This window comes from Martes martes (genome assembly GCF_963455335.1).
Source record: "Martes martes genome assembly, chromosome: 12".
Classification (NCBI taxonomy): Eukaryota; Metazoa; Chordata; class Mammalia; order Carnivora; family Mustelidae; genus Martes; species Martes martes.
The window spans coordinates 19,802,061-19,826,129 of NC_137900.1; the positions used below are offsets into that span (position 1 = coordinate 19,802,061).

The 24,069-nt window shown below is 41.3% G+C and overlaps 1 protein-coding gene across 3 annotated transcripts in view; it reads left to right on the forward strand.

The window, feature by feature from the left end:
• Positions 1–24,069, forward strand: part of TLE4 (TLE family member 4, transcriptional corepressor) — a 142,893-nt gene that overhangs the window by 37,542 nt on the left and 81,282 nt on the right. For 2 of the 3 annotated variants that reach the window (XM_080820800.1, XM_080820801.1), the window contains exon 6: positions 10,596–10,670. The exons of the other annotated variant lie outside the window; for it this stretch is intronic. In XM_080820800.1, the coding sequence (XP_080676926.1) occupies positions 10,596–10,670 (75 nt within the window). The remainder of the gene's footprint in view (positions 1–10,595; positions 10,671–24,069) is intronic. 3 annotated transcript variants of the gene reach the window in all.

Genomic DNA, 24,069 nt, shown 5'->3' on the forward strand with positions numbered 1-24,069 from the left:
AACATGTTTGTTCCTGTCCAACCCAGGCCTCTCTGATGTTTTGTGTCTGAACATTGCCCACCTCGTTTCATCTTCTGGGCATTCTGTGAGCATCAGACTTGTCGCTTCTGTCCTGAGGCCAGATGGACCGTAATCTGGAGGGAGGGAAGGAGGCAGGTTATTAGAGGAAGATGAATTCTATTTCCTGTCTCTTCAGAGGCATGGAAAATCACTCTTGCATGGCTGCGAGCGTCAGTCGGTGCCAGGACTGAAGGCTCTTAATCTGATCTTTTAACACCGGCTCTCTGTGTGACAGTCTCACTGCCAAAACGGCAGCTGTGGCATTAGAATTTATTTTAGAACGTTTTTATTTTAAAATGAAATTATTGTACTTAGAAAAAAGAAAAACATTCCCTGAAGACTAGTACATAAAAGGTACAGGACAGTAGTTGGAGGGGGTTTTTTTGGGAATTTGACGGGAACAAGAGGTAAATCCACATACCTTTAGAAGCCCATTTTAAATTTAGCTTCCATGTGCTTGTTAACGTACCTGTTTAATACTGCTTGTGGTTAGTATACCACATTTCCTAAAATTTAAAAATTACACACATAATGCTGAATGACAACTATTAAATAAATTTAGTTTTAAGTGCCAGACTTTTTTTGGAAATAAGTTGTGTAATTGTGGTTCATAAGTACTTAAAGTATGTCTGTGTATTGCAGGAAGCAATCATAGGAAAAGATATTTTCCTGGTAGATTTCACAAAAACATTTTTTAGAATTATAGCCAGTGTATATTTTAATGATGTGTCTGTTGCACTTACACGTGACTACTTAAGAAGTCCCAGGCGTTAGACAAAGATAATTGCCAACTTTTGTCGTCAAAGCAAGTATCACATATAGTTCTTTTTCTTTCTTTTTTTTTTTTTTTTTGAAGATTTTATTTATTTATTTGACAGAGAGAGATCACAAGTAGGCAGAGATGCAGGCAGAGAGAGGGGGAAGCAGGCTCCCTGCTGAACAGAGCCTGGTGCAGGGTTCGATCCCAGAGACCATGACCTGAGCAGAAGGCAGAGGCTTAACCCGCTGAGCTACCCACGTGCCTCTAGTTCTTTTTCTTATTCTTTTTCTTTTTTTTTAAGGCGGGGTGAGGCACGCAAGAAAGAGGGCGAGGGGCAGAGGAAGAGAGAGAACCTTAAGCAGGCTCCATGATCTGTGCCATGCCTGACACAGGGCTTGATCTTGCAACCCTGAGATCATGACCCGAGCTGGAATCAAGAGTCAGAGGCTTAACCTGTGCCACCCAGGCACCCCTCACATATAGTTCTAAAAATTTTATAGGATCCCTAATACCAGAGTCTAAAGAAGCCTCGTGAGTGAGTCCTCACCTGTCTGAAGCTGTTTTTTTCTCCCACTTTCTTTTGGATTTTTGGAATGGGTAAGACTGATCTAGATTCTGTTGCCGTCAGGTTTCTTCTTTAAAAGGCAGATCTCAACGTAGTAAGTGGGCAGTTCTTCTCTCTCCTGCTTTGGGTCTCCTTTGCAGGAGAGGAGCTATAAATAATCAACTCCCCGTTGGCAGGTCCAGAAGCAGGAGATGCCAAAATGATGACAGTTGGATCTGGGTCGAGTCCTGGCCTCCCTGTTACAAATTACATGGCTTACTATAGCCAAGTAAAGCTGGGTGACCTTTTTAGCAAATGGTTTGCCTCTGGAAGCCTCAGTCTCCTCACCTGTACCTGAGGTTAGTGTGCGATGCATACTTGGGATCACACGCGTGCAGCGTGGTGCCTAGTAAGCCCCTGCAGGAGCAGCAAAACCCTGAGTTTCCTGTTTGAGAAGACGTGGAACCAGCCCTCCTGCCCCTTTTTACTCATTACCTTTCGAAGAATGAATTGGTTATCTTCCTCTCCTCTGTCGTCCTTATAGAGGAAAAAAGTGTAAATTAAAACTGAAGTTAGGGCTGTGGACTAGCTAAAAATCTCAGTGAGGCATATTTGGTAGCCCCAAGGGTGATTTCTCTTCTAGCTTCAAAAATTAATTTTCTAGTGTAGCAAACACCTGTCTCTCCCCAACAAACAAGCAAATATCCGGACAGGGACAGCCCTTCAAGGGGTTCAGCCTGTAGAGCTGACCTCTGGAGGAGCAGTGGTTTGGGATGTGGTCTGTGTTTTGCCCACGAAGCTATCTAGAAAAACAAACTGCTCAGTCCACTTGGAGACTGGCTCTTTTCCAAATATCTGGTTGCTTAGCTAAAGTTAGTTTTGTTTTTACACGTAGTTTATGGATAGACTCTCTTTTTTCATCAGTGATTTCCGGATATCTCTTGTAGACCATTAGACCTTATGAGGCTTCAGCAAAATTGAAGGATGCTCATAAGTACTGACTTGCCAGCAGGACCCCTCACCCCCCCACCCCTGTTTCTTGTTTCTTGAGTTACTTAAGTGGAGGCAGAACTGCTTTATGGCTGGTGGAGGAACCCTGTCGACTTGTTTTTCCCAGACCTGAGGCAGTGATGGCAGAACCCCCAGCTTTGAGGCCTGGGCTTCCTAGTCAGCAGCTGTTTCTTCCTTGTTTGTGAAAATATTGATTTTATGGGAAATGAAATGAATAAATCATTTTTTGACCACATTTAATAATCGTCCTCTGGTCATTAGAAATTTTAGGCTGTAAAAGGGAAATCAAGAGTGAAATTTTTAAGCCTTTTATTTTTATTCTGTATTTACCTAGGGAAAAGAGGGTATTCCAACTTGAAGAGTTTCTAGTGCACATTTAATTGTGATTCAAAACTTGGTTTTTATTACCCTGATAGCCTGTCTAGTGAGTAGAACCAAATAGTGTCTTCCTCTGGAATTATGCAGATTTGTTTGGGTGCTTTCCGTTGCATTTAAATAGTAGAAAACAATACAATAAGTAAGTACATAATGGTGTAATATGTGCTGCTTTAAATTCCAATTCCAATAGCAAGAATAGCTATGATACCTGACTTTCTGTTTTGTACATGCCATAAATTTGGTCCTTTTAATTTGATGGCAAACAAACCCCTTCTATGATATGAGATATGAGTGTATCTCAAATGCTGTTTTTTTAGTACCTGGGTTAATATGGTACTGAATGGCTCTGAACCACATTTTGCATGTATAGAATAATTGTAAAATGGAAGTTGAAAAATGTGATCAGTCACTTTCATATTGTGCCTCAGGGAGGAAATGAACAAAATACAGTGGTTACATGCACTGGTGGCAGTGTTCTCGCCTCATAATGGCACCAGGTTAACTCGTCTTATTGCTTGTTAACTTTGTAAGGAACCACTGGCTTGTGATAACATGGTTTGATGTAGGTGAGCTTGGCTGAACTCACCAGAGATCCCCTGATAAGTATGCGGTGACACCCGCAAGACCATCTTCAGAGATCGTTCATTAAATCCCAGCAGCCTTCATAGGACACGTCTGCGTTCCAGTCAGGGCCATTTTGTCAGTGCTGGTAATACATTATGACAGTGCTATATATCTAAAGGATGTCCTGAAATGACTAATACACTTAGATTGAGGCTTTCATGAATTTTGTCCTGTTTTTAGATTCTTACATGAACAACCTTTCATTTAAAATGTGTTTTTTTTTTTTTTTTTTTTCTTACAAAACTGAATGAAGCATCAGGGAGCATAATCCTGTCCCTTGTTCCGTGGTTTGGCCAGCTGACTTCTTCTATGTGACCAAGTGCTTCAGTGACACTTACATATTTGGCGAGATCCTTATGGTGACATTATGGCCTGCTTGCCCTCAGCAAGTAAATGGTCCTCAGGAAGGGGAACTTCTCTGCAGGTTTCAATGTCAGCCTCCTTTCAGAAGCAGCAATGCCAACCCTTACCTATGTGTGTTGAAAAAATTAACCTGCTTTCGAGAAACCTACTCATTTCTTTGACTTTCATTTAGGTGATGATTGGATTATTATTGGATTATTACTTTACAATGCTTTAAGTAGAGCTTATAATATCTATTAAGGTAGCCATAGCCATGTGTGGCTATTTAGATTTAAAATTAATCTGGGGTGCCTGAGTGGCTCAGTGGGTTAAAGCCTCTGCCTTTGGCTCAGGTCATGATCCCAGGGTCCTGGGATCGAGCCCCACATCAGGCTCTCTGCTCAGCAGGGAGCCTGCTTCCTCCCCTCTCTCTGCCTGCCTCTCTGCCTACTTGTGATCTCTGTCAAATAAATAAATAAAATCTTAAAAGAAAATAAAATTAATCAAAGTTAAATAAGGTTACAAATTAAGTTTCCCAGTCACATTAGCCCCATTTCAAGTGCTCAGTATCCACTGGTATGTGGCTAGTGGCCGCCAGATTATCAGCACAGATTTAGAAAGTTTCTGACATTGTAGGAAGTTCTCTTGGAAATCAGGGACTTGAGAATTTATTGGATAGGTCAGGCAAGAATGCGCTGTTGTTGTGTGGGTAAGAGCAGTGAAGGTGAGGCTAGATGGTCAGTAGGAAAAAGCCTTGTACAGCACTTCCCAAGCCTTAGTCCCAAGTTTCACAGCTAAAATTGTTTGGAAAACCTTGCATACATATTCAGTCTCTGAGATTTGAAGCTCAGAGAAGACCTGCCATTTACCAGGTATTAGCAGAATTAAACCCGGTGGGTTTTTTGTTTGTTTGTTTTAAGTAACACCTAATTTCTTGTGGGACTAACATTTTTGGGATATCATTAAGAATGGCCGATTTGAATTTAAAGCTTATTTGGGCCAGTAGAGTTGCTGAAAAAGGCTGAGTAGGATTTTAGCCTGACTTACTGGGCATGGAGTGACACTTTCACTCAAATTTGACCTGCTTAGCCATGCCGGGAGTATTCTGTCTTACCACCTAGAGCACCACAGAGTGGCGGCCAGAGAGTGAGTGGCCTAAAGCCAGTGGCCTAAGGATATTTAACTGGGGATATAGAAAGTGAAAACAAACATTAGGCCATTTTCATGTACTTGAAGTGCAGTCCATTGGAGGAGAATGTAGAGGCAAAACTGGGTCCGGTGGGAAGAAGTTGGGAGAGATAGCTTTCTAATAATATTAGAGCCCATTATCGCCACATAGGAAAAGCTTGTGCATGAGGTGGAGAGTTCCCTTCCAGAGGATATTATCAAGAGAGACTGATGTACTGCTTGAGGAGGGTATGACAGAGGAAATGCATCTGTTGGATATAGTAATGGCTTATTGGCCTATGGCTGATACTACAAGGCTACCCTCTCAGTCCCCGCAGCCAGGGCAGCATTTAGAAATCTGTAGGCTTTTGGGAAGGTGGAGAGGCTTTTTTGACAGTTTATAGTTGCAGTGCTTGGGGCACTACTGCCATCTGGGTCTCATGTTCTAAGGCCTTTACTAGTTCTGAGCAAGTGGCTTTTTATGTACATGTGGCTAATGAGTCCTGTTGAGCAGGAAGGGCATTTGGTCCAAGTTCAAGTTTATCTTTCACTCTCGAGTATTGTGTTAGCCTTCTGCCTGTTCTCGCTCCTTTGTGGCTCATCTCCCTGTCATCCAGTTTCTTTACTATTCTTTACTATCCCAGGTCTATCTTACTGAGATGCAGAACTGATAACACTCAGCTGCTTTAAAATTTCTAACAAAAATTTTGCCCACCTGGGGACATCTGGGTAGTGGGGTCGATTAAACGTCTGACTCTTGGTTTCTGCCCAGGTCATGATTTCAGGGTCGTGAGATTGAGCCCCACTCAGGCTCCCCACCTAGCTCAGAGTCTGCTTGAGATTCTCTCTCCCTCTACTCCTCCCGTTCATTCTCTCTCTCTCTCTCTCTCAAATCAATCAATCTTTATAAAAAAGAATGCCTTACCAGGATAAAGTCCAAGTTTTCTACATGTCATGCAAAGCTTGTCAGTGTTTGGCCGCCTCCTGCCTTACAGATTTCACTTCCGCTAGTACATGGCTCTAGGGAGTATGCCTGGGCCCTACCCACGTGACTTCGGACTCTTGCCTTTGTTGTTCTTTTTGTGAATACTTTTCCACTTAAAGTTTTGCTTGTGTGTTTTGCCCTGCCCGAGAAGGCTTTCATTCCCATCTTGCTTTGTGTCCCCCAACTCTTCCTCTTAGCCTTTTCTCTCGCAGCTGTCCACGTTGGTGCTCTCCCTTGACAGACCCCGCGCCTTTCTCCTCCAGGGACCTGGCCCAGCTCTTCTCTCTGCCTGAGAGTCTTTTCTCCTTGCTTTAGCCACAGAACTCTTGCACATACTTCTGGTCTCGGTTGTTGGGTCAGCTTTCACAGGGAGTCTTCCCTCAGCCCTCAGATTCCATTAGCTATTTCCCCAATAAGTGATAGCATAGCATCCTCTAATTTTCTTCACGGAAATTATCCTCCTGTTGTGATATTACTGAGCCTTGTGGGTGTTACTCATTCACTGAGTGTCTTGTTCATGACTCTAGTCTTGGTTCCTGCCACAGTCGCCTGGCACACAGTAGGTTCCTAATAAATAATTGACCATGAATAAGCAAACAGAGCCTTTCCTGATGCTCTAGGAAGTATGCTGGGCATGCCTTCCTATAACCTCCCCTAGTATTATTTTATGTCTTGGCTTTGCTATATAGTATAAGATGCTCTATCTCTGCGAGTTCCTTTTGAGGAATGGGGGCCATTATCCCAAGTGCTGACTTTTTCATGTCACATGTCAGGAACATTAATGTTGTTCATTATAAAAATCCTACTTCATTTTACACTTCTGCCTTTACCCACTACCTCTTTACTTAACCCCTATCAATATATAGTAGGTAGGAGGTAAGGGAGCGGGGAGTGGGTATGAAAAAAAAAATTCCAAGCTGTAATGTAGAGGTTTTTTCCCCCTGTTTTTATTAGAAGTACTACATCTGTTGCCATGCCCTAAATTATTGGCATGGCAGGTATGGTCATTGTCATCTCTTCCCCAAAACATACATTAAACACCTGTTATACATATATTAGTGGTTTGTTAAGGTCTGTTTTGTCAGCAGGCTTTGTTGGACTTATGACTTCTATTGTTTCAGTCTCTTTCTTGTTGAAAAAATTATTCTCCAGACTTTTCCTGAAAAATGCAAAAAATAATTTGATGATAAAAGTTAAGTAGGAAAGTGATTTAATGTATAGAATTTCATTTTAATGCCCCCATCCATTCTTGTATTCCCCAAATCACAGTGTTTAATTGAGATACAACTTACACATCACAAAATTCATTTGTTTAAAATGTATATATAATTCAGTGATTTTCAGTAAATATACAGAGTTGCGCAGCCATAATCACATTACAGGGTTTTTTTTTGTTTTTTTTTGTTTTGTTTTGTTTTGTTTTTTAAAGGTTTCTTTTTTAAAATTATAAATTTCAGTATTTTAAAGAATAAATTATTGGGCTTTTCCCCCTACCCTTCCAAGTCCCAGTTAGAGGCCTCCCCCTCTCATCTTAGGCTTATTGGTATATTCTTAGTAGCACTTTATTTGGTGATGCTGGTAGAAAAAGTTCAGTCGGGGCCCCTATGTGAGGGAGCAGCTTGAGCAGTAAACGGCCAAAGGACTGTTGCTTTCTGCAGATTGACTGGGGCTGGAGTGGCTGTCACCACTTGTGGTGAGGTGGCAGAGGGGAGAAGCAGGAAGTGGGAGAGGAAATGAGATGCAGGGTGGAGTGGGAGGAGAGGAACAGATGGGGAAGGGGAAGAAAAGGGGAAGAGATGGCAGACGTAATGGGAAAACCATCAGGGTTCTAAGGAGATGTGAAAAACTTGCTGTTTTCTGAGTCAGAGAGCTTATTTGTTAAAATTGGAAATGGAAAAAAAAAATGCCACCTTTGGGTCAGTTCTTGAGGATTTGGGGCTTCTTCATCAAGTGTTCGTTCTTTTCTTTGTTGAACGTTTGCCTCTTCTTTCCTGGGGTGTGCTTCTTCTAGTGTTACTAACCGGCTGAGTGAGCAGGGTCAGGGTGTTTCTGGTGCTTTCAGAGCACACTGGGAGGAGGCATTCTTTGCCTTAGGGAGCTTCAAACAGCAGATGATTCACAGTTGTAAGCAGAAATAGGGAAGTAAAATCCTGAACTACAGGTAGGGTTCAGCTGTGGTATTAGCCCATGGCCACTACCATGAAAGGAAACAAAGGAGCTGAATCATGACTTCCATTGTCATTTTAGCTTTTTAGCAAGAGTTTCTATAGGGACATCAGATGTCACTGTTCTGGTTCACTGCTGTTTTCTGGTTTTCTCGGGAAATGCACTTGATTTGAATGCTGAGCTAGAAAGATACCCTTTCTGCCCTCAGGCATCCATCGTGGCAGTTGGAGTCCAGGTTATGAAGCAAGAGTTGAACAATCTTCATGGTAGAAAGGCTTTAACAAGCTGTATATCTGCATGTCTGTCTTACAGAACTGTTCTTTGAATATGTAATATAAAGTAGAGGATATTTACTAATATGGAAATATTTCGGTAATATATAGAAATTGGACACAGTAAGAACTTAAAAAGGCTTTTGTTGAATGATTGGATGCATGAATGGAATGAATGATATGTGTGTTGGATGTGTGCTCATGTGGTCCTTTTGGCTTTCGGTTTCTTGAAGTTTTGAGCAGCCATTATTGAATGTTGGAAAGTAGAAGGTGGAAAATACATTACCAGTTTCTGTCCATATACTCACTTTGAGTATTCGAAAAATCCCAGTCATCTTACATGTCTTTTTCTCTGTTGTCCCAAGTACTGCCATTTTACACCACTCTGACAACTACATTGCTTTAAATCTAAACATGAACTCTGTATTTGTAGGTTAACATACTGGTTAGGGTAGCTTTAAGGAAGAACTGCTGTTACCGGTCACTTTATAGAGTGTGCCTCTCTGATCCTCCTAATGTCTTTATGAATCTTGAGGACTTTTACTTTCTTCAAACAGAGAAGGAAATGAGTTATTTCACTTTGGGAAATATTTTAAAGAATAAGAGAATGGATGGAGATATCTAGAAATACTTTCAGGGCACCTGGGTGGTTCAGTCCGCTAAGCTTCTGCCTTCAGGTCAGGATCTCATGGTCCTGACATCTGGGCTCCCTGCTCACTGCTCAGCGGGGAGTCTGTTTCTCCCTCTGCCTGTCCCCCTGCTCCTGTGCGTTCTTTCTCCCTCTCTCTCTTCTCTCTCAAATAAATAAAATCTTAAGAAACGATGACTTTGGGATTGTTTCTTAAGCCCTTGTTTTAAAACTCTTAAAATTAAGAAAAAAAATCAAAGGTATCTACTTTAAAGTTCAGAGTTTATTAAGAGCTCGAAATGCAGTGATCCATTTGACATTTTTCTTACCATTATATTATAGGCACAAAATGCACATTTCTATTAGGAAATCAAGGGTGAAAACACCACATATGGATAACTAAAGCAGTTTTCTTTTCCACACTCCACACCCCCTCTGACCCTACACAGCGGGGAGGTAGCAATATTGGTCACCCTAGTTAATCGCAGTTACTGTGTATATTTGAGAGTTTGGGAATGTAATACCAGGTAGCTCAAGGGGAATCTCATGTATAATTGATGGCTTAGCGTATTATGTGTATTAAGCAATACTCTAGCAAAGCTTCATATTCACTTCAAATCAGTGGAGAAAGTTAGCTACATTTCTCAACTAGGATCAGTCAAAACAAGTTTCTTCCTAGCCACACAGAGGAGTGCTTGTCTTACAGCACGGTCTTTTTGGCTCTTCATATACTAAACCTAGTTGAAAAAAGTCCAGAGGAGACCTTTTTTAGACTAAATTCGAGAATGTAGATACTAGAGTGTTCAAGTGTATTTAGTTGAGAATAATATTTATATTTGGGGGGTGCTTGTGCACGCAGTGGTGTGTGTCCAGAAGTCAATGAGTGCCTCCTTGCAGACACTTCTGTGCTACTTCCTTTTTAAAATATTACATAAATTATCGATATTCCATTCTTGCTTATTCTCTTTAGTACTGAATCCTGGATAGAGGGCAGGATTTTCCTATACTATCCACCCTAGTTTTTCCAGAGGATAAATAAGTGAGACGTGTAGGTTTTAGTTTTCTATTGCACGTAAAAGAAACACCTGAAGTCCTTAGACTTTACTGCTAGTGAAAGTTGTACATCTTTAATCTCTTTTAAATATACAGCCCTTCATGACAGGAATTAAAACATGAACACTTTGCACATGTTCAGAAGAAAATAAACTTTAATTCTAAATGGCCTTCTAGTGCTTACTGTAACAACAATCAGGAGAAATTTTAAAAATAAGTACTTCTAGGAAATATTTTCAGAATTTTTATGTAGTTGGCAGAGAAAAAGGGGTACAAAGAAAGCAGGTGGGGGTTGGATTGTGTTGTTGTGTTTGTTAGTATTAGTGGAAGATGTTGGGCCACAGTGCACCACTGATATCCAAGTAAAATTTAAGCTGCTTCTACCAGTTGTAGGGGTGCAGTTGGATGCCCATTACTTCTCTGCGGTAGAGACCCAGATGTACCCTAGACATTTAGTCAGCGACCACCTGGGCTTTTGTTTGAAATATGGAGACCCCTAAATCCTGTTTTGCATGTAATTGAAGTTAGAGGACATGTTAGGAAAAGCTGTTCTTGACTGACTAGAAAGCAAATAATTGTATTCTGTTTCTGATCTTCATTTATAGCACCAGCAACAAGTGGTGCAGGCTGTGGAACGGGCCAAGCAGGTGACCATGGCCGAACTGAACGCCATCATTGGGGTACGTGGCCTTTCCATTTTAGCTCTGATCTTAGTGTGTGTCATCCGCTTGCTTGCTCTCTCTCTTTAAATTTTGTTCCATCAAAAGGGCAAAAGGCAATAGGGGACCACAAAGTGAAATTCGGCCTTCTGTCTCATGGTCTCATGTGAAATTGGATGGCTACCTCCAAAGCTTTGGATCACATTCTCACCAATTCCAGTTGACAAGTTCCCAGAAATTCTCCCCTCAGGAGACCAGATAGTTATTTTTCATATTTCTTTCCTTTGCAATCAGCTCCTGTTGCTGACCTAGGCCTGGCGGGGGGTGGGGGGGGTGCGGGGAGATGGAGATTGCCCTAATGGTAAAATGACCTGATTTCTTTGGTCTTTCCACAAATACAGAGTACCTTCATACCGCTTTTGGTGAAATAAAATGTACATTTTTGTATCTCCCAGCTACTCTTCCTCCTCTGTGATGAGTGGTTCTCCAGGGCTAGTGTCCATTTGTAGTAGGAGTATACTAGATGAGAGGTATACCTTTTGGCAAAATCGGTGGCCCAGTTAGGATATTCTTCCTGGTGATGGTAGTATTAATGTTGCATGGAAATCCTGCTGGAACTCATAGGTTTGGGCAATCATTCCAACTCCCCTTAGATTTTTGTTCTCTCAGATGAAGGTAACAAGCAATAAAATACGGTGCTAAAACTTAAGGGATAATAAAGGTGAAAAATCTTAGCTGAAAAGAGCGCAATATTACATCTCTATTTATGCAGCTGGTACACGCAGTTCCTTAGATTATTGTAATGAAGACAATACAACTATACTTTTCTCTCTCTGCCCCCTCCCAAATACTTTCTTTTGTGTATAGATGATACACAAAAGTCTTTTCTCTTTTTTCTTCCCTCAGTGTATCAAACACACTTTGAAATGCTAATTATTCCATTTACTTTCATTAAAATTCAAATTGCTGAGTGAAGATGCGGATAAGGGTCGCCTGATAATCAATCTGAAGTGAAGATATTGCTTCAATTATGCCTCTGTCTTTTAACAAGGAAATCACAACTCTGGGATGACTGGCGGTGGTGGTGGAGCCGTAGTCTGATTGTGGCTTGTTTTTTAATGGGCTCTTTTGAGCTCTGTTTTGTGGCCCTCTGACCACAAGAAAATACTGGTAGTAAATTGGAAGACATCAGAAATAGGAAGGGGCAACCTTTATTTCCTCAGAAGTGCGCCCTTGCAAAGAAGGCGGCATCAGAACCAGCCGTGTAGACTCATCTGTCGTACACTTCTACGCTCTAGGGATGAGGGAGAGATGAGAGGTGAATACATTTCACAAGCAGTTTTTATTTCATAAAACTCCAGAAAATAGCAGCAGGTTACATTTTTTTTTAAGTGGAGAAAGCTGTAATTTTAGAGTTAGCTCTGTGTGTCTATTCCAGCCGTGTTTGCTTGAAGCACTTGTGTTCGCGTTGGGATGTATTTTGGTTACCAGACCTCCCAAGGTCACCAGGGATAGAACCAGCATTTCTCACCCACCACACCACTGTCTGCTGTTGAAGGAGAGAATGTGTGCAGGAGGGCTGATAGGGGAGCGTGCTGGGTCATTTCTGGTTTATTAGTGTTCACTGTTTGTGTGAACTGCGAAAACACAAGTATTCATCCTACCTTAGGACTGGTTGGCAGCCGGTTCGCCGGGAAACAGAGGCTGTTTTGTTTCTTTTCCCAGTCTTATTAGTTACTGTCTGCACAGTGGAGAGATTAATCTGAATCAAAACCCCATTGTTCTATGTTGACTATTCCTTCAAAATAGGAGGGAAGATCTAAAACTCAGAACAGGTTCCCTTCCATTCACACATCAAGTATCTTTTCAGTGCTGGTTCATGTATCTATTTGATTCTACATACCTTGTTTTGGATGGGATGGCAGATTGCCTTTTCTCAGGGAAAGGATCATGTATGAGACTGTTGTCAGGTTACTGACATATTGTGTGTATATGGATTTAATTATTAAAATCTAGCAAGTTTAATTTTGTGACCTAAACAACTTAGTTGAAGAACTCATTCGGTAGAGCCACATACTATCAAAGCAGTGCTGTTGGGGATCTGGTGGGGGTTCCAGGTTATTGGGGTCTGAGCAGGAAATGGAGTCACTGTCACACACTCTTACTATTCTGAAAAACAGATTGCAGAGATAGAAAAACAAACTCAGCAGTTTTAGGGAGTCACAAACCAAATGAAAAAACTCCAACTCACTTGATACATCCCTACTCCTGCTTTTCTCTGTGGTGTGTGGTCTTTGTCTCTTTCAGCCCCGGTGATGCCTTCTGTCCAGTAGTTTTCAGTTATCACATGGTGGAATTTTCAGTGCATGCCCGCTCTTCTGTGTCCCCTTGAGCATGGCTGTGTTGTGAGGTGGTGCCATTTTGACTTGCTATGGAAAGTGATGAGGGACCAATTTTAGATTTTTTTTTTGTACTTGGTTTTGGAATTGGAGCCGGCCATGATTTTTTTCCACTGAGGGAATGAAAGTTTTCCTCCCAAGAGGCAAAGACCCATCTAAAGCCCCTGCAAACAGACCTTCATTTGTTTATCACTACATATGTATCTGTTTTATATGTATGCACACCGTGCAGACAAGCGCAAATGTTCCCAGATTTAATGAAATCTGATGAAGCACCTTTTTAACTCTGCAATATTATTCTACCTTCATTGGTAAATGAGCCAAACCAGTGATCCATGCAGTTTAAATGCAAAATGCTGAAGTGAGCCCGAAACCTGGAGAGGCGGCTTGTTCTCTTGACAATACGCTAGTTGTGTTTAATGGAATGAAACACAGTTATAATGATTTCTTTCACAGGTCATGTTCAGTTTAAAACTGTTGATAGATTGAAATAAGTTAAATATCATTTATCTTTTATTTATAAGGAGAAAACCCAGGAAAATTCCCGTGTTGTATTTTACAGTCAATATTTTGTGTGTTGTTTTGAGTTGGCCGTATCTCACATTTCCTTGAAGCTTTCCTGGAGTTCCCCCAAATGGGCTGAGGGAATGTTATGTATCTAGTTTGATCTTGTCATGTGTCCTACTAGCCACTGTGTTTTTAAATTAGAATCTCTGCGAGATCACACTGTTGGAACAGCACACAAATTGTAGTTTTAAATCAGTAATATGATCTAATTAGAAATGATGTTTTCATTTCCTATATTATTAAATTGAGTCATCTGACTATCTTAAAATGCTTTTTAAATCCATTACACTATATAATCAGCACATGCTGTGTGAATGTGGTTATGCTTAATAAAGGAGACTGGCTTGGAACCTCATAAGAATTTCACTAAAGAAGCCACCATTAGGGGAAAAAAAAAGTTTTGTTAGTATGAACATTGGAAAAGAAAATGTTCGGCTTTTAAAAATAGAAAGTGGGGTTCCTTTGGATTTCCCTCCACGCTCTTTTTTAACCTAACTCTTTGAGGGGGGAAAATGGTAGAAATATGCATTAAAAAAAAAAAAAAAAGAAAACCCTTAAAAAAAATTCCTTAAGAACAGGTATGCCATGGTGTTTGCAGGAAAATGCAGTTTAGCACAAGAAATGCTGAACCTCAATTTTTAGCAGTGACATTTTAATGATAGGAAGCCTGCAAAATTATTTGCCATCAATTGTGAAGGCAATAACAAGCCTTGGTGGTTTTTCACACTCTCTGTGTTAAGTGCTTTCAGAATGACAGCGTAAACTGTGTTAGAGAACTCCAAGGAAGTAAAACTGATTAAAATGTTCATGCTTGAATGGTGCTGATGGAATAGTTCATTTGGACTTTCTCTACCTCCTGCAGCTCAAGCTGAAATATTAAAATTCAGTGGATTTAAATCTCTCTCCTCTCAGCTCAGGAAAAAAACATTACATTTTAATAGGTTTTAAACCCATAATTCATTGGTTTGGAGCAGCACTATTAAATCTATTTAAATATTACTTGTATTACTAAGGAAATGATTTAAATGACTTTGCCTTTACTATCCTATGTGTTTGAGTTAGTTTAAAAAAAGGAAGACAATACCTTGGGGGGTTTTTTTCTTCCTCTTAGCATTTTGTTTTATTGTCCTTGTCATATGATTGGGCCTTAAATTATACACACACACAGAAACACACACACATAGACACACACATATTCCAGATTGCATTTTGGCTGAGGGTCTTGCGGTATGACAGTTTGAAAATGTACATCCCTCTTTTTTCCATGATAGATTTCAAAACTGCCATTTTAAGTTCCAGAGGCATGTAGATACGCCATTGTGGTAGTTTTTCTTGTTGTCTTTGTAAACTAATCGGTCATTAGGCAAAAAACTGGAAGATACAAATATGTAGGTATTTATTAAAATATGTGTGTGTTCCTGCCTGTCCTGTCACAGCTTCCAGCAACAGAAAATTTGACATACAATTAAAAATACTTCATTTTTCTCAACAGAAGCAGAAAGATATTAAGTATCCAAGAGCCACATTTTCATCCCACCTCTGTATTTGCTAATAAAGGGCTTGCTAGAGCTATTGTTAATTTTGCCGTAGTTGTGCTCTTGTCCTCTTTTGGGCACAGATGTCCCGTCCCCCCACCCCATGCTGAGGGAGTGGTGTCCCTCCTGGGCTACCGCATTCCTGCAATTCCCTCATTCCCCTTGTCTGCCTTTCTCTCTGGCCCTGGCCAGTACAACTGCAGTGTTTCCCCAGGCCTGGCAACACCTGTCCTCAGCCACACGGTGAAGCTCTTGCATTTCCAGGTGTTCTTGGTGGGGAATCAGCCTTCACTTACCCCTGAGCAGTATGAAAGGGTCAGGTATATACACCGACCCCCATGGGGTAATCTGGACACACAGGCAAACATCCGGGGGAATGATCGCCACCCCACCCCACCCCCGCCCCGCTTCTGCCCCATTGGTGGGTGGGCAGTTTTGAGATGCTTTCTTCATTGCTCCACAAAGGGTCCCAACAGGACGGAGTTCCAGCTAGTGGCCCATGGTAGTCATTGACTCAGGGTTACATACCTTGTTCTCAATTTCCATTCTTCCCTGATTCACTGTCCCTAGGTCTCACTCCTGTCCTGGAATCATTTTTTAACATTACGTGCAGCCGAAGCCCTGTCTCTCTACTTTTGGACGAACTAGGAAACTCAGGATTTTACTTCATCAGCCCCAAGCCCTTCAGGGGCTTTCTGATATAGGTAGGCAGCTGTACTCAGGTGCTGGGATCGTGGTGTGTTTTCGGACATGAGTTCTGCACGTAAAACATAATTTCTTTAACAGCTTAGCTTTCAGATTCTTTTTTAAATAGTTTTCCATAAATTTGTAGACAAGCTTCCCTTTCTTTTTCTTCTCCCAGCTGATATATAATATGGAATAAACTTAAAAACAAGCTGTGAAATAGATTTGGGTTTCATCAGGCATCGTTAACTCCACCTTTGTGACTGTCTTTACCAGACAGTGTGCCTGGAGTTGAAAGGCTTTATGAGACATGCTGGCCCCTGGCTCCACTGGCTGGCCCCTGGCTGCACGCGGCTTGCGGGGATAAAGGCTGGGGGAGGGGGGCTGCTCTTCTGCAGTTGGCAGGGCTCTGCTCACCTGCTCTCACAGGGACGATCAACTCGTGCATGCACGGGAGCCAACGCAGTCTTCATCATAAGTCTACACATTCCTCTATATGTTGATATGCCTGCCCCTCACTCTTTTTGTTTTGTTTTTAACAGATTCATTTATTGTGGATCAGGGGGCTACATTATTGATTGATGCAGTCATAATCTAATCTTTGTGCTACAATTTGATGAGGCTCTAAGAGGCAGTAATTTCCCTTCTCTCATAACGAAGACTCTCATATATTCAAGTAATTCTTTTTAGCTCTGTCTCCACTTTAGGACTCCCTAAGAAACCTGGGTAAAGAACAGGATTTCTAATTTGTATTTATGGTATATACTCTGTCAGGTTCTGTTACATAGCTTTCTTAGAAGAAATTTCTAGAAGCTAGTCCATTTTCCTTCCTTCCTCCCTCCCTCCCTCCTTTCCTTCCTTCCTTCCTCTTTTCCTCTCTCTTTCTCTTTTCCCCTTTTTCTCTTCCTCCCTCCCTCTCTTCTTCCCTTCATGTTGCCAACCTGAAGTGCTACTCTTTTTCTTTCTGTTGAGGAAGGAACCCTTCTTTCTCTCCTTCTGTCTAATACGTGTATTTCCATAGCTCAAGGTAGAACTCAGCACAAAGTGTGATAAGAGTTTCAGAACGTGTCTTGGTGGGTGCATCTGACTTAGTGAAAGGCCCGTGGGCTTTGCGTTTCCACTACTAAGGAGATGTGAAGTTTCCCAGATCTGTGATCTGCCCTTCGTTCACACTAGAGCACAGCAGGCCGAGCCTGTGTAGGGGTCCAGGGGTCTGGGTGTAAGAGTTAACACAGAAAAACAGGTTTCACTCAGGGCAGCTTGTGAGCTTGCACTTTGTTATCCCTTTGATTGGTTAGTGGCTTGTTTTTTCTTTTTTGCATCCCTTTTTCTGACTCTCTTATTGTCCCTACAAGCAGCAGCAGCGCCCATGTAGCTAGACCCTCTGCTTTGTGCCCTTCGAAGCTGGGAGGAAGGGAATGGGCAGGCTCGCCAGAACAACAGCTCAGGGGTTTAAGGACTTAGGCTAAAAGGATTGTTGGTGTGTGTTCTCCTCAGAGCTCCCTAGGAAATTAGTTTGGGAATCTTTGATCTAAAAATGCATTTATGATCTTAGGTGTTTTCCTAAGGTCCTTTGTGAAAAGGTTAGAACCTTTTATCGAATGGTTAAAAATGATGATTATATCTACCCCTTCATTCATGCAGCAAATATTTGAATACCTTCACCAAGTCATATCAAAGGGGCACATTTTACGTTCTCTTTGAATGATATTTTTAAACCTCTTCTAAAGTGTATTCTGAAATGATCCTCAAATTACATTTGAATCATCTTTAAGGTTTTGGTAGTTGTAAGCTTCCTGGTTTTGCATTTTACTACACATAATCAACTTTCAATTTACACATTTTAATTTCAGTAAAACTTTAGTCTCCAAGGACAACAGAACAAAGAGAGACAGAAAACATAATAAAAATGAGGCATACATTTATGGATTTATATTTTTTATACTTGGTTTTAGGAGTTAGCAAGACATTCGTTATTGATATTCTGTATACTTCAAAAAGACTTAGCGAGGTATAATTTATATAAAGTGAAGTTGACCCTTTCTAGCATAGAGTACTATGAGTTTTGACAGCTGAATACAGTCATGTAAACTACCACCACTATGGAGATAGAGAATATTTCTCTCTTGTCCTCCTCCCTAAATTCCCTTGTTCTGCATCATCAGTTTTTATCCCTACCCCAGCCCCTGGCACCTGCCCATGATGTTTTTTCTCCCAAAGTGAGCCTTTTGAAATGTCCTATAAATGGAATTAAACACTAATACAGCCTTTTGAGTTTTCATCCTCATTTAGAGTAATGCATTTGAGCTTTGTCTGTGCTTACCTGTATTCCTGGTTCCTTTGTATGGCTGAACGATATTCTGTTGTAGGGTAGACTAGTGTGTTTACTCATTGAAGGACAGTTGGGTTAGCTGTGGCTTTTTGTGATTGTGAACAAAGTCCTAGTAAATATTAACATACAGATTTGTGTAAGTTTTTGTAAATGAATATAAGATTTCCTCTCTTCTGGGTGATTATCTGGAAGTGGGATTGCCGAGTTACATGGTTAGTGTATTTTGAAAGTCACTGACCTCCTATTTTCCAGAGTGACCGTATAGTTTTGTACTCTCACTAGTACGCTCTGTGAGACAACCTTTACTCCACGTCTTCAGCAGCAAGAGGAGTTGTAGGCTTTTCGAGTCAGTAGCCATTTTCGATAGGTCGGTGGTAGTACCCGTGCGTTTATGCATTTCTGTAACAGCTAATGACTTGTTGATGTCTGTCTTCTTTGGGAAGTTTCTGCTCATACCTTTGCCTCCCTTTTTCCTTGAGTCAGTTATTTATTGTGAAGTTCTGAGAGTTAAAAAAAAAAAAATACTGGATGTAAGTCCTTTGTATGTTTTGCAAATATTTTCTCCCAATCAGTAATCATTCTTTAATCTTTTTTTAATAGTATCTTTTGAAGAGCAGAAATTTTTAACACGGAGGAAGTCGGATATATGAATTTTTTCTTCATGAGCCTTAACTTTTGGTGGTGTCTCTCAGTAATCTTTGTCTCACCCAAGACCACAAAGAAGTTCTCCTAGCTTTTCTTCTAGAAGAAGTATGTTTAGGCCTGTGGATCCAGTTTGAGTTTACTTTGTTTGTGGTATGAGATGTAGATCTAGTTTCTTTCTTTCTCTCTTTCTTTCTTTAGGTGGACCTTTGATTTGATGGTTGCAGCACATTTGTTAAAGTAACTCTTTTCTCCTTTGAATTGCCTTTGCACCATTGTTGAAGATCTAATGGCTGTATGTATGTGGGTTCTCTTCCAGACCCTCTTCTGCTCCATTAAACTGGGTGTCTGTTCTTTTGCCAGTGACACACTGTCTTGATACCTGTAGCTTTCATTATCGATATTCCCCATTCCATTTTGTGCGTATTTTTGCTGTTCTTGCTTTCTCTCTTTCCAGTACCCCTCGGAACTTGGGTCTTCATTGTCCATGTCCTAGAGACTGGCTGATGGAAGAAGGGAAGGAAATGCAAGCTCAATAAAAAACTTTCTCTCCTATCAAAACTGGTCTCTATTCTGCCTCCAGACTGTATATCAAAGGTGACTCCACTTCCTGTCTCCCTCCTCTGGTCTCCAGCCTCCTCCTCATAGGGCTTCTTGTTTTACACATTTGTCTCTCTCTTCTTTATCCTACCTGATCTTCTGAAATACAGCTTGGGTCCTATTGCTCCCCTGCTTAAAACTTGTCTCTGAGGGCGGCCAGTTTTGCTTAGAATGAAACCTAAATATCTTCCTGTGGCCTACAGATTTCTTCATGAGCTGAATCTTTGCCCACCTCTCTGATGTTGTATACCACTCATTCTCTTCCTTTGACTGTATTTCACCCACATTCCCACACTGGCCTCTGTCTTCTCTCCCTGGGTCACCCCAGGCTGCTTCTTGACTGAGAGTTTGTGCATCAGTGCTTTTGAAGGCTCACCCTCCATGTCCGGACGCGGTCCTCCTAGTGCTCGTTTAAGTCCCAGCTCATGTCTCTCCAGAGAAAGGACTTCCCTGATCAGCAGGCTTTCGTAGCTCATTTACCCAGTTCCTTCTCTGCCGTATTAGCCTGTTCTGTTTTTCTCGTAGCATTTACCATTTATTTGTTCATGAAGGCATCACGCTGCCCTCACTAGCAAGTGAGATCTTGTTGACTTCCTGCTGTGGTGCCTAGAACAATGTGTAGCTCATCACATTCAATTAATACTTGTACAGTAAAGATTCAGTAACTATTTGTTCAATAAACATGCAGTAAGGGGCGCCTTGGTGGCTCAGTCGTTAGGCGTCTGCCTTCGGCTCAGGTCATGATCCTGGGGTCGAGCCCCACATTAGGTTCCTTGCTCCACAGGAGGCCTGCTTCTTCCTCTGCCACTTCCCCACCTTGTGTTCCCTCTCTCACTGTGTCTCTCTCTGTCAGATAGATAAATAAAATCTTAAAAAAAAAAATTTAAGGGGCGTCTGGGTGGCTCAGTGGGTTAAAGCCTCTGCCTTCGGCTCAGGTCATGATCTCAGGGTCCTGGGATTGAGCCCCGCATCGGGCTCTCTGGTTGGCGGGGAGCCTGCTTCCCTCCTCTCTCTCTGCCTGCCTCTCTGCCTACTTGTGATCTCTCTCTCTCTGTCAAATAAATAAAATCTTAAAAATTTTTTTTTTAAAAATACAGTAATTTATTATGTTTAATAAATATTTGTTAAATGAATAAATACTCTATTTTGAGCTATTTTTGCATCATCCCCCCCAAATGTGCATACAGTTTTGAGAGGAAGTTTGGACTGGTAGAAAATCCACAATCCTGAGTGTCACAGTATGATCTTAGGAGTTTCATTTAACAGTTTTCTCACCTGTAGGCTGCATGGCTGGAGCAGATAGCCACTAAAGTATTCTCACTTTTCTAACATTGTATGCACTGTATGGTTTCTAAGCCTCTTAATTTTGGTAACTGTAGGGTTTTTTATTTTAAAACTAGAGGGCCTTTTGTGTCACAGTTATTTCTCTTGATTTACATCCCTAGGCTTAGATGCTTTTCCCTCAACAGGTAAGTAAAAATAGCAAATGTTTATGATTTGTTTTGTGTCAGTACTGCTTTTAATCTTCACATCAACCCTGTGGTGGAAGATAGTATTACTCTCCCAACTTTAGAAAAATTGAAACCAAGGCTCTGAAGGGGTAAGTAGTTTTCTAAAGGCCACGCAGGGAGGAAGTGGCAGAACGGGGTTCACACTTACACCAACCAACTTCAGAGCTCACACATTTAACCATTCTGTTACACTTGTCCTTATTTGTTCCTTTGACTCTGTGTTCTTCTTTCTTTTATACTAGGATCAATAGTCTCTTTATCCCAAGACCCACTGTAGGATTGTCCAGTGTTTAGTGTGCAGAGCTGAGTGAGGGAAATGGAAATTGGGCGAGCCTGATGCACATACTAATTGGTTAGCCTGAGTTGTCTGAAGCGATTCGTTGCATAGATCATCTGGCTACTTCTGACTCATTCTGTGTTTCTCCCTGTGTGTTCTAACTTTCTCTCATACGTAAGAATCACAAGTTTTTATGAACACCACTTTTAAACCGAGGTCCTTGGTATTTTAAGTCTAGGCCCTTGGATCTTCTTGGATTTCATGCTTGGGTATGAGGCTGTCTATTGTTGACAAAATTATGGGTGGGTGAAAGAAATATGTACATTTTCGAGAGAAGAAATTTTGGACTTAGTTTCACAAAAGGTCCCATGACACAAAAATGTTTGAGCCTGCGTTTTATGGCAGTAGAACTGTGCCGGGTCTTGATGGGAAATAGTAAACTTCCTGGTGGGATGTGTGCAGCTAGAAAGCAGTTGTCTGTCGCATTAAAAGGAGACATTGCTAGACAGTTGTTCAGAAATCTGGAGATCAGGAGTTTATACTGAATTTGTTTCTAAATATTGCCCAGGGGATGGGGAAGTTCCTTGAGCTGTTGATGGTTTAAAAATAAAAAAACAGGGGCACCTGGGTGGCTCAGTGGGTTAAGCCTCTGCCTTCGGCTCAGGTCATGATCGCAGGGTCCTGGGATCGAGCCCCGCATCTGGCTCTCTGCTCAGCAGGGAGCCTGCTTCCTCCCCCCTCCCTCTCTGTGCCTGCCTCTCTGCCTACTTGTGACCTCTGTCTGTCAAATAAATGAATAAAATCTTAAAAAAAAAATTAAGAAACGAACAAACAAAACAACCCAAAGCTATACTTGGTTCATATCATCATAGGTACTATGGAACATAAGTCAGTCATTTAAACATTTAAGCTTAACTGACAGTTCATGATAATGGCTGGTCAGGATATTGTTTATATTAAGAGGAATTAACTGGAGCCAGAAGCTGCCTTCATATAGTTGTATTAAAAACAATACAGACAAGTCAGTATTCCTTCAGAAACTTTATTAGTTTCCTGTTTATACCAGCACGCTTTAAAGTTCTGGAACACAATGGCATCTAAAAACTGGTCCCTGCCTCTTTGGTGCTCATGATCTCATGGGGAGAGGTAGATCCAAAGATGGATAAATCATGTTAATATTAAATCATGAATCAAGCACCGGGGTAGCGGTTACCCAGTGAAAGCAGATGTGTGAGGGTAAGTGAATTATAGGCAGCAGTGGCTGAAGAAGGGAATGTTGGTAGAGGAGGACCCTAGAGGGCCATTGGCCAGTCAAAGGCACATAAATAGGAATCTGTGGGGATTGCCAGTGTATTTGGGGGAGTCCTACTTGAAATTATTTCATGGTCTTATGATAAACTGTTTACTTTTTTCCTGCTTCTATTTCTCCATCTGGAGAAAGTCTTGTCCATTCTGCTTGTGAACAGCAGCTGCTTGGTGGGGTACCATAATAAGCACACTGCAGTAGTCGCACGGACCCAGTAAGCGATAGTTAACGCTAAGCCCTACACATAAACCTTGCAAGGAAGACTCAGAGGGGTATATTCACAAACCCTCTTTAAGGCAGCTCCACAGCTGTTCTGTCCCTTGTGATTTTCATACATTATTTTCCCTTGGTAGATTTATAAAAAGGGGGAGAGTTTATCCAGACACCCAGATTATCATCTCCATGGGGCCAGTGCCACCGTGGCTCTGAAGCAAACTGGCAGTCATGTATTTCCCCCCCTGGGTAGTTCTGGGTTGACTAGGAGCAATTTGTAGAACGATCTCTGCACGAATGAGTATCTGGGAGAAGGAACTGTTATAAGGGGAAGTTTAAGCTGCTGCCTACTTGGATTAAAAGCTCAGAGATGGTTTGGGGTCTCTTTCAGCTAAGAGGTTCAGACTGGCCTGTGAGCAAAGATAGATGTCCAGGCAAGTTTTGTTGGTTGTTTCTTGCAAGCTGAGCCTGCCCCTCCTGCTGAGGAGGCTAACCCATCCAGGTGCTCTGTCCAGGCTTCTTTGCAGCTGGGCTGTGAGCCAGTGACCCTATCCAAGTCCCATGAGATACAAGGAGATACCTTTTTCTCCTTAACAGAAAAACCCAGAAAAAGAAAATTGCCCTCTTTCTGCATATGAACCTGGTTGTGTGAGGATGAGTTAATGCTTGGAGCCATCTTGGTATGGAAATGGGACATGAGAGAGACCATGAGAGCCAGAGAGATGTTGACACAAAACCTTGATATGGCCAGGTCATCCGACTAATCCTGGACTTGTTAAGTGAGAACTAAAAATCTCTGTTACTTAGGCCACTTTGATTTGGGTATTCTATAGCGTACGGAGGAACTGTCTTCCAACGGGTATTTTGTAATACCATGGTGACTCCATATATACATCAAAATTGGAAACAATCTAAACCTGAACCAAACAATTCACAAAAGTGGACTCTCCCATATCTATACAGTGGCATACACTGTGCAGCCGTTATCAGTGATGCAGTCAAAGCATTACTCAGGGATATGGGAGGAAGTTTGATATGCGCTAAAGAAGAAAGGAAGAACTTTAAACTGAAGACAGCATCATGTTACTTGTGTTTTAAAATGCTTATGTATGATTGAAAAATACAAGATGGACTTGATCATTACATTAGTTGTTTTTTTGGCTGGTAGGATTTTGCATGACTTAATTTCTTTATATACTGCTTGTTCCTTACACACATGATTTCTGATCTAAAGAAGTTATAACTTCTGTGAACTAAAAGTGCTCTATAAAAATAAGGTTATTTAGAAAAATTACAAAGCAAAATTTGTATTTATAGGCCCATTCCTCCTCACGTCTGCCCCGTCTGAGTAAAT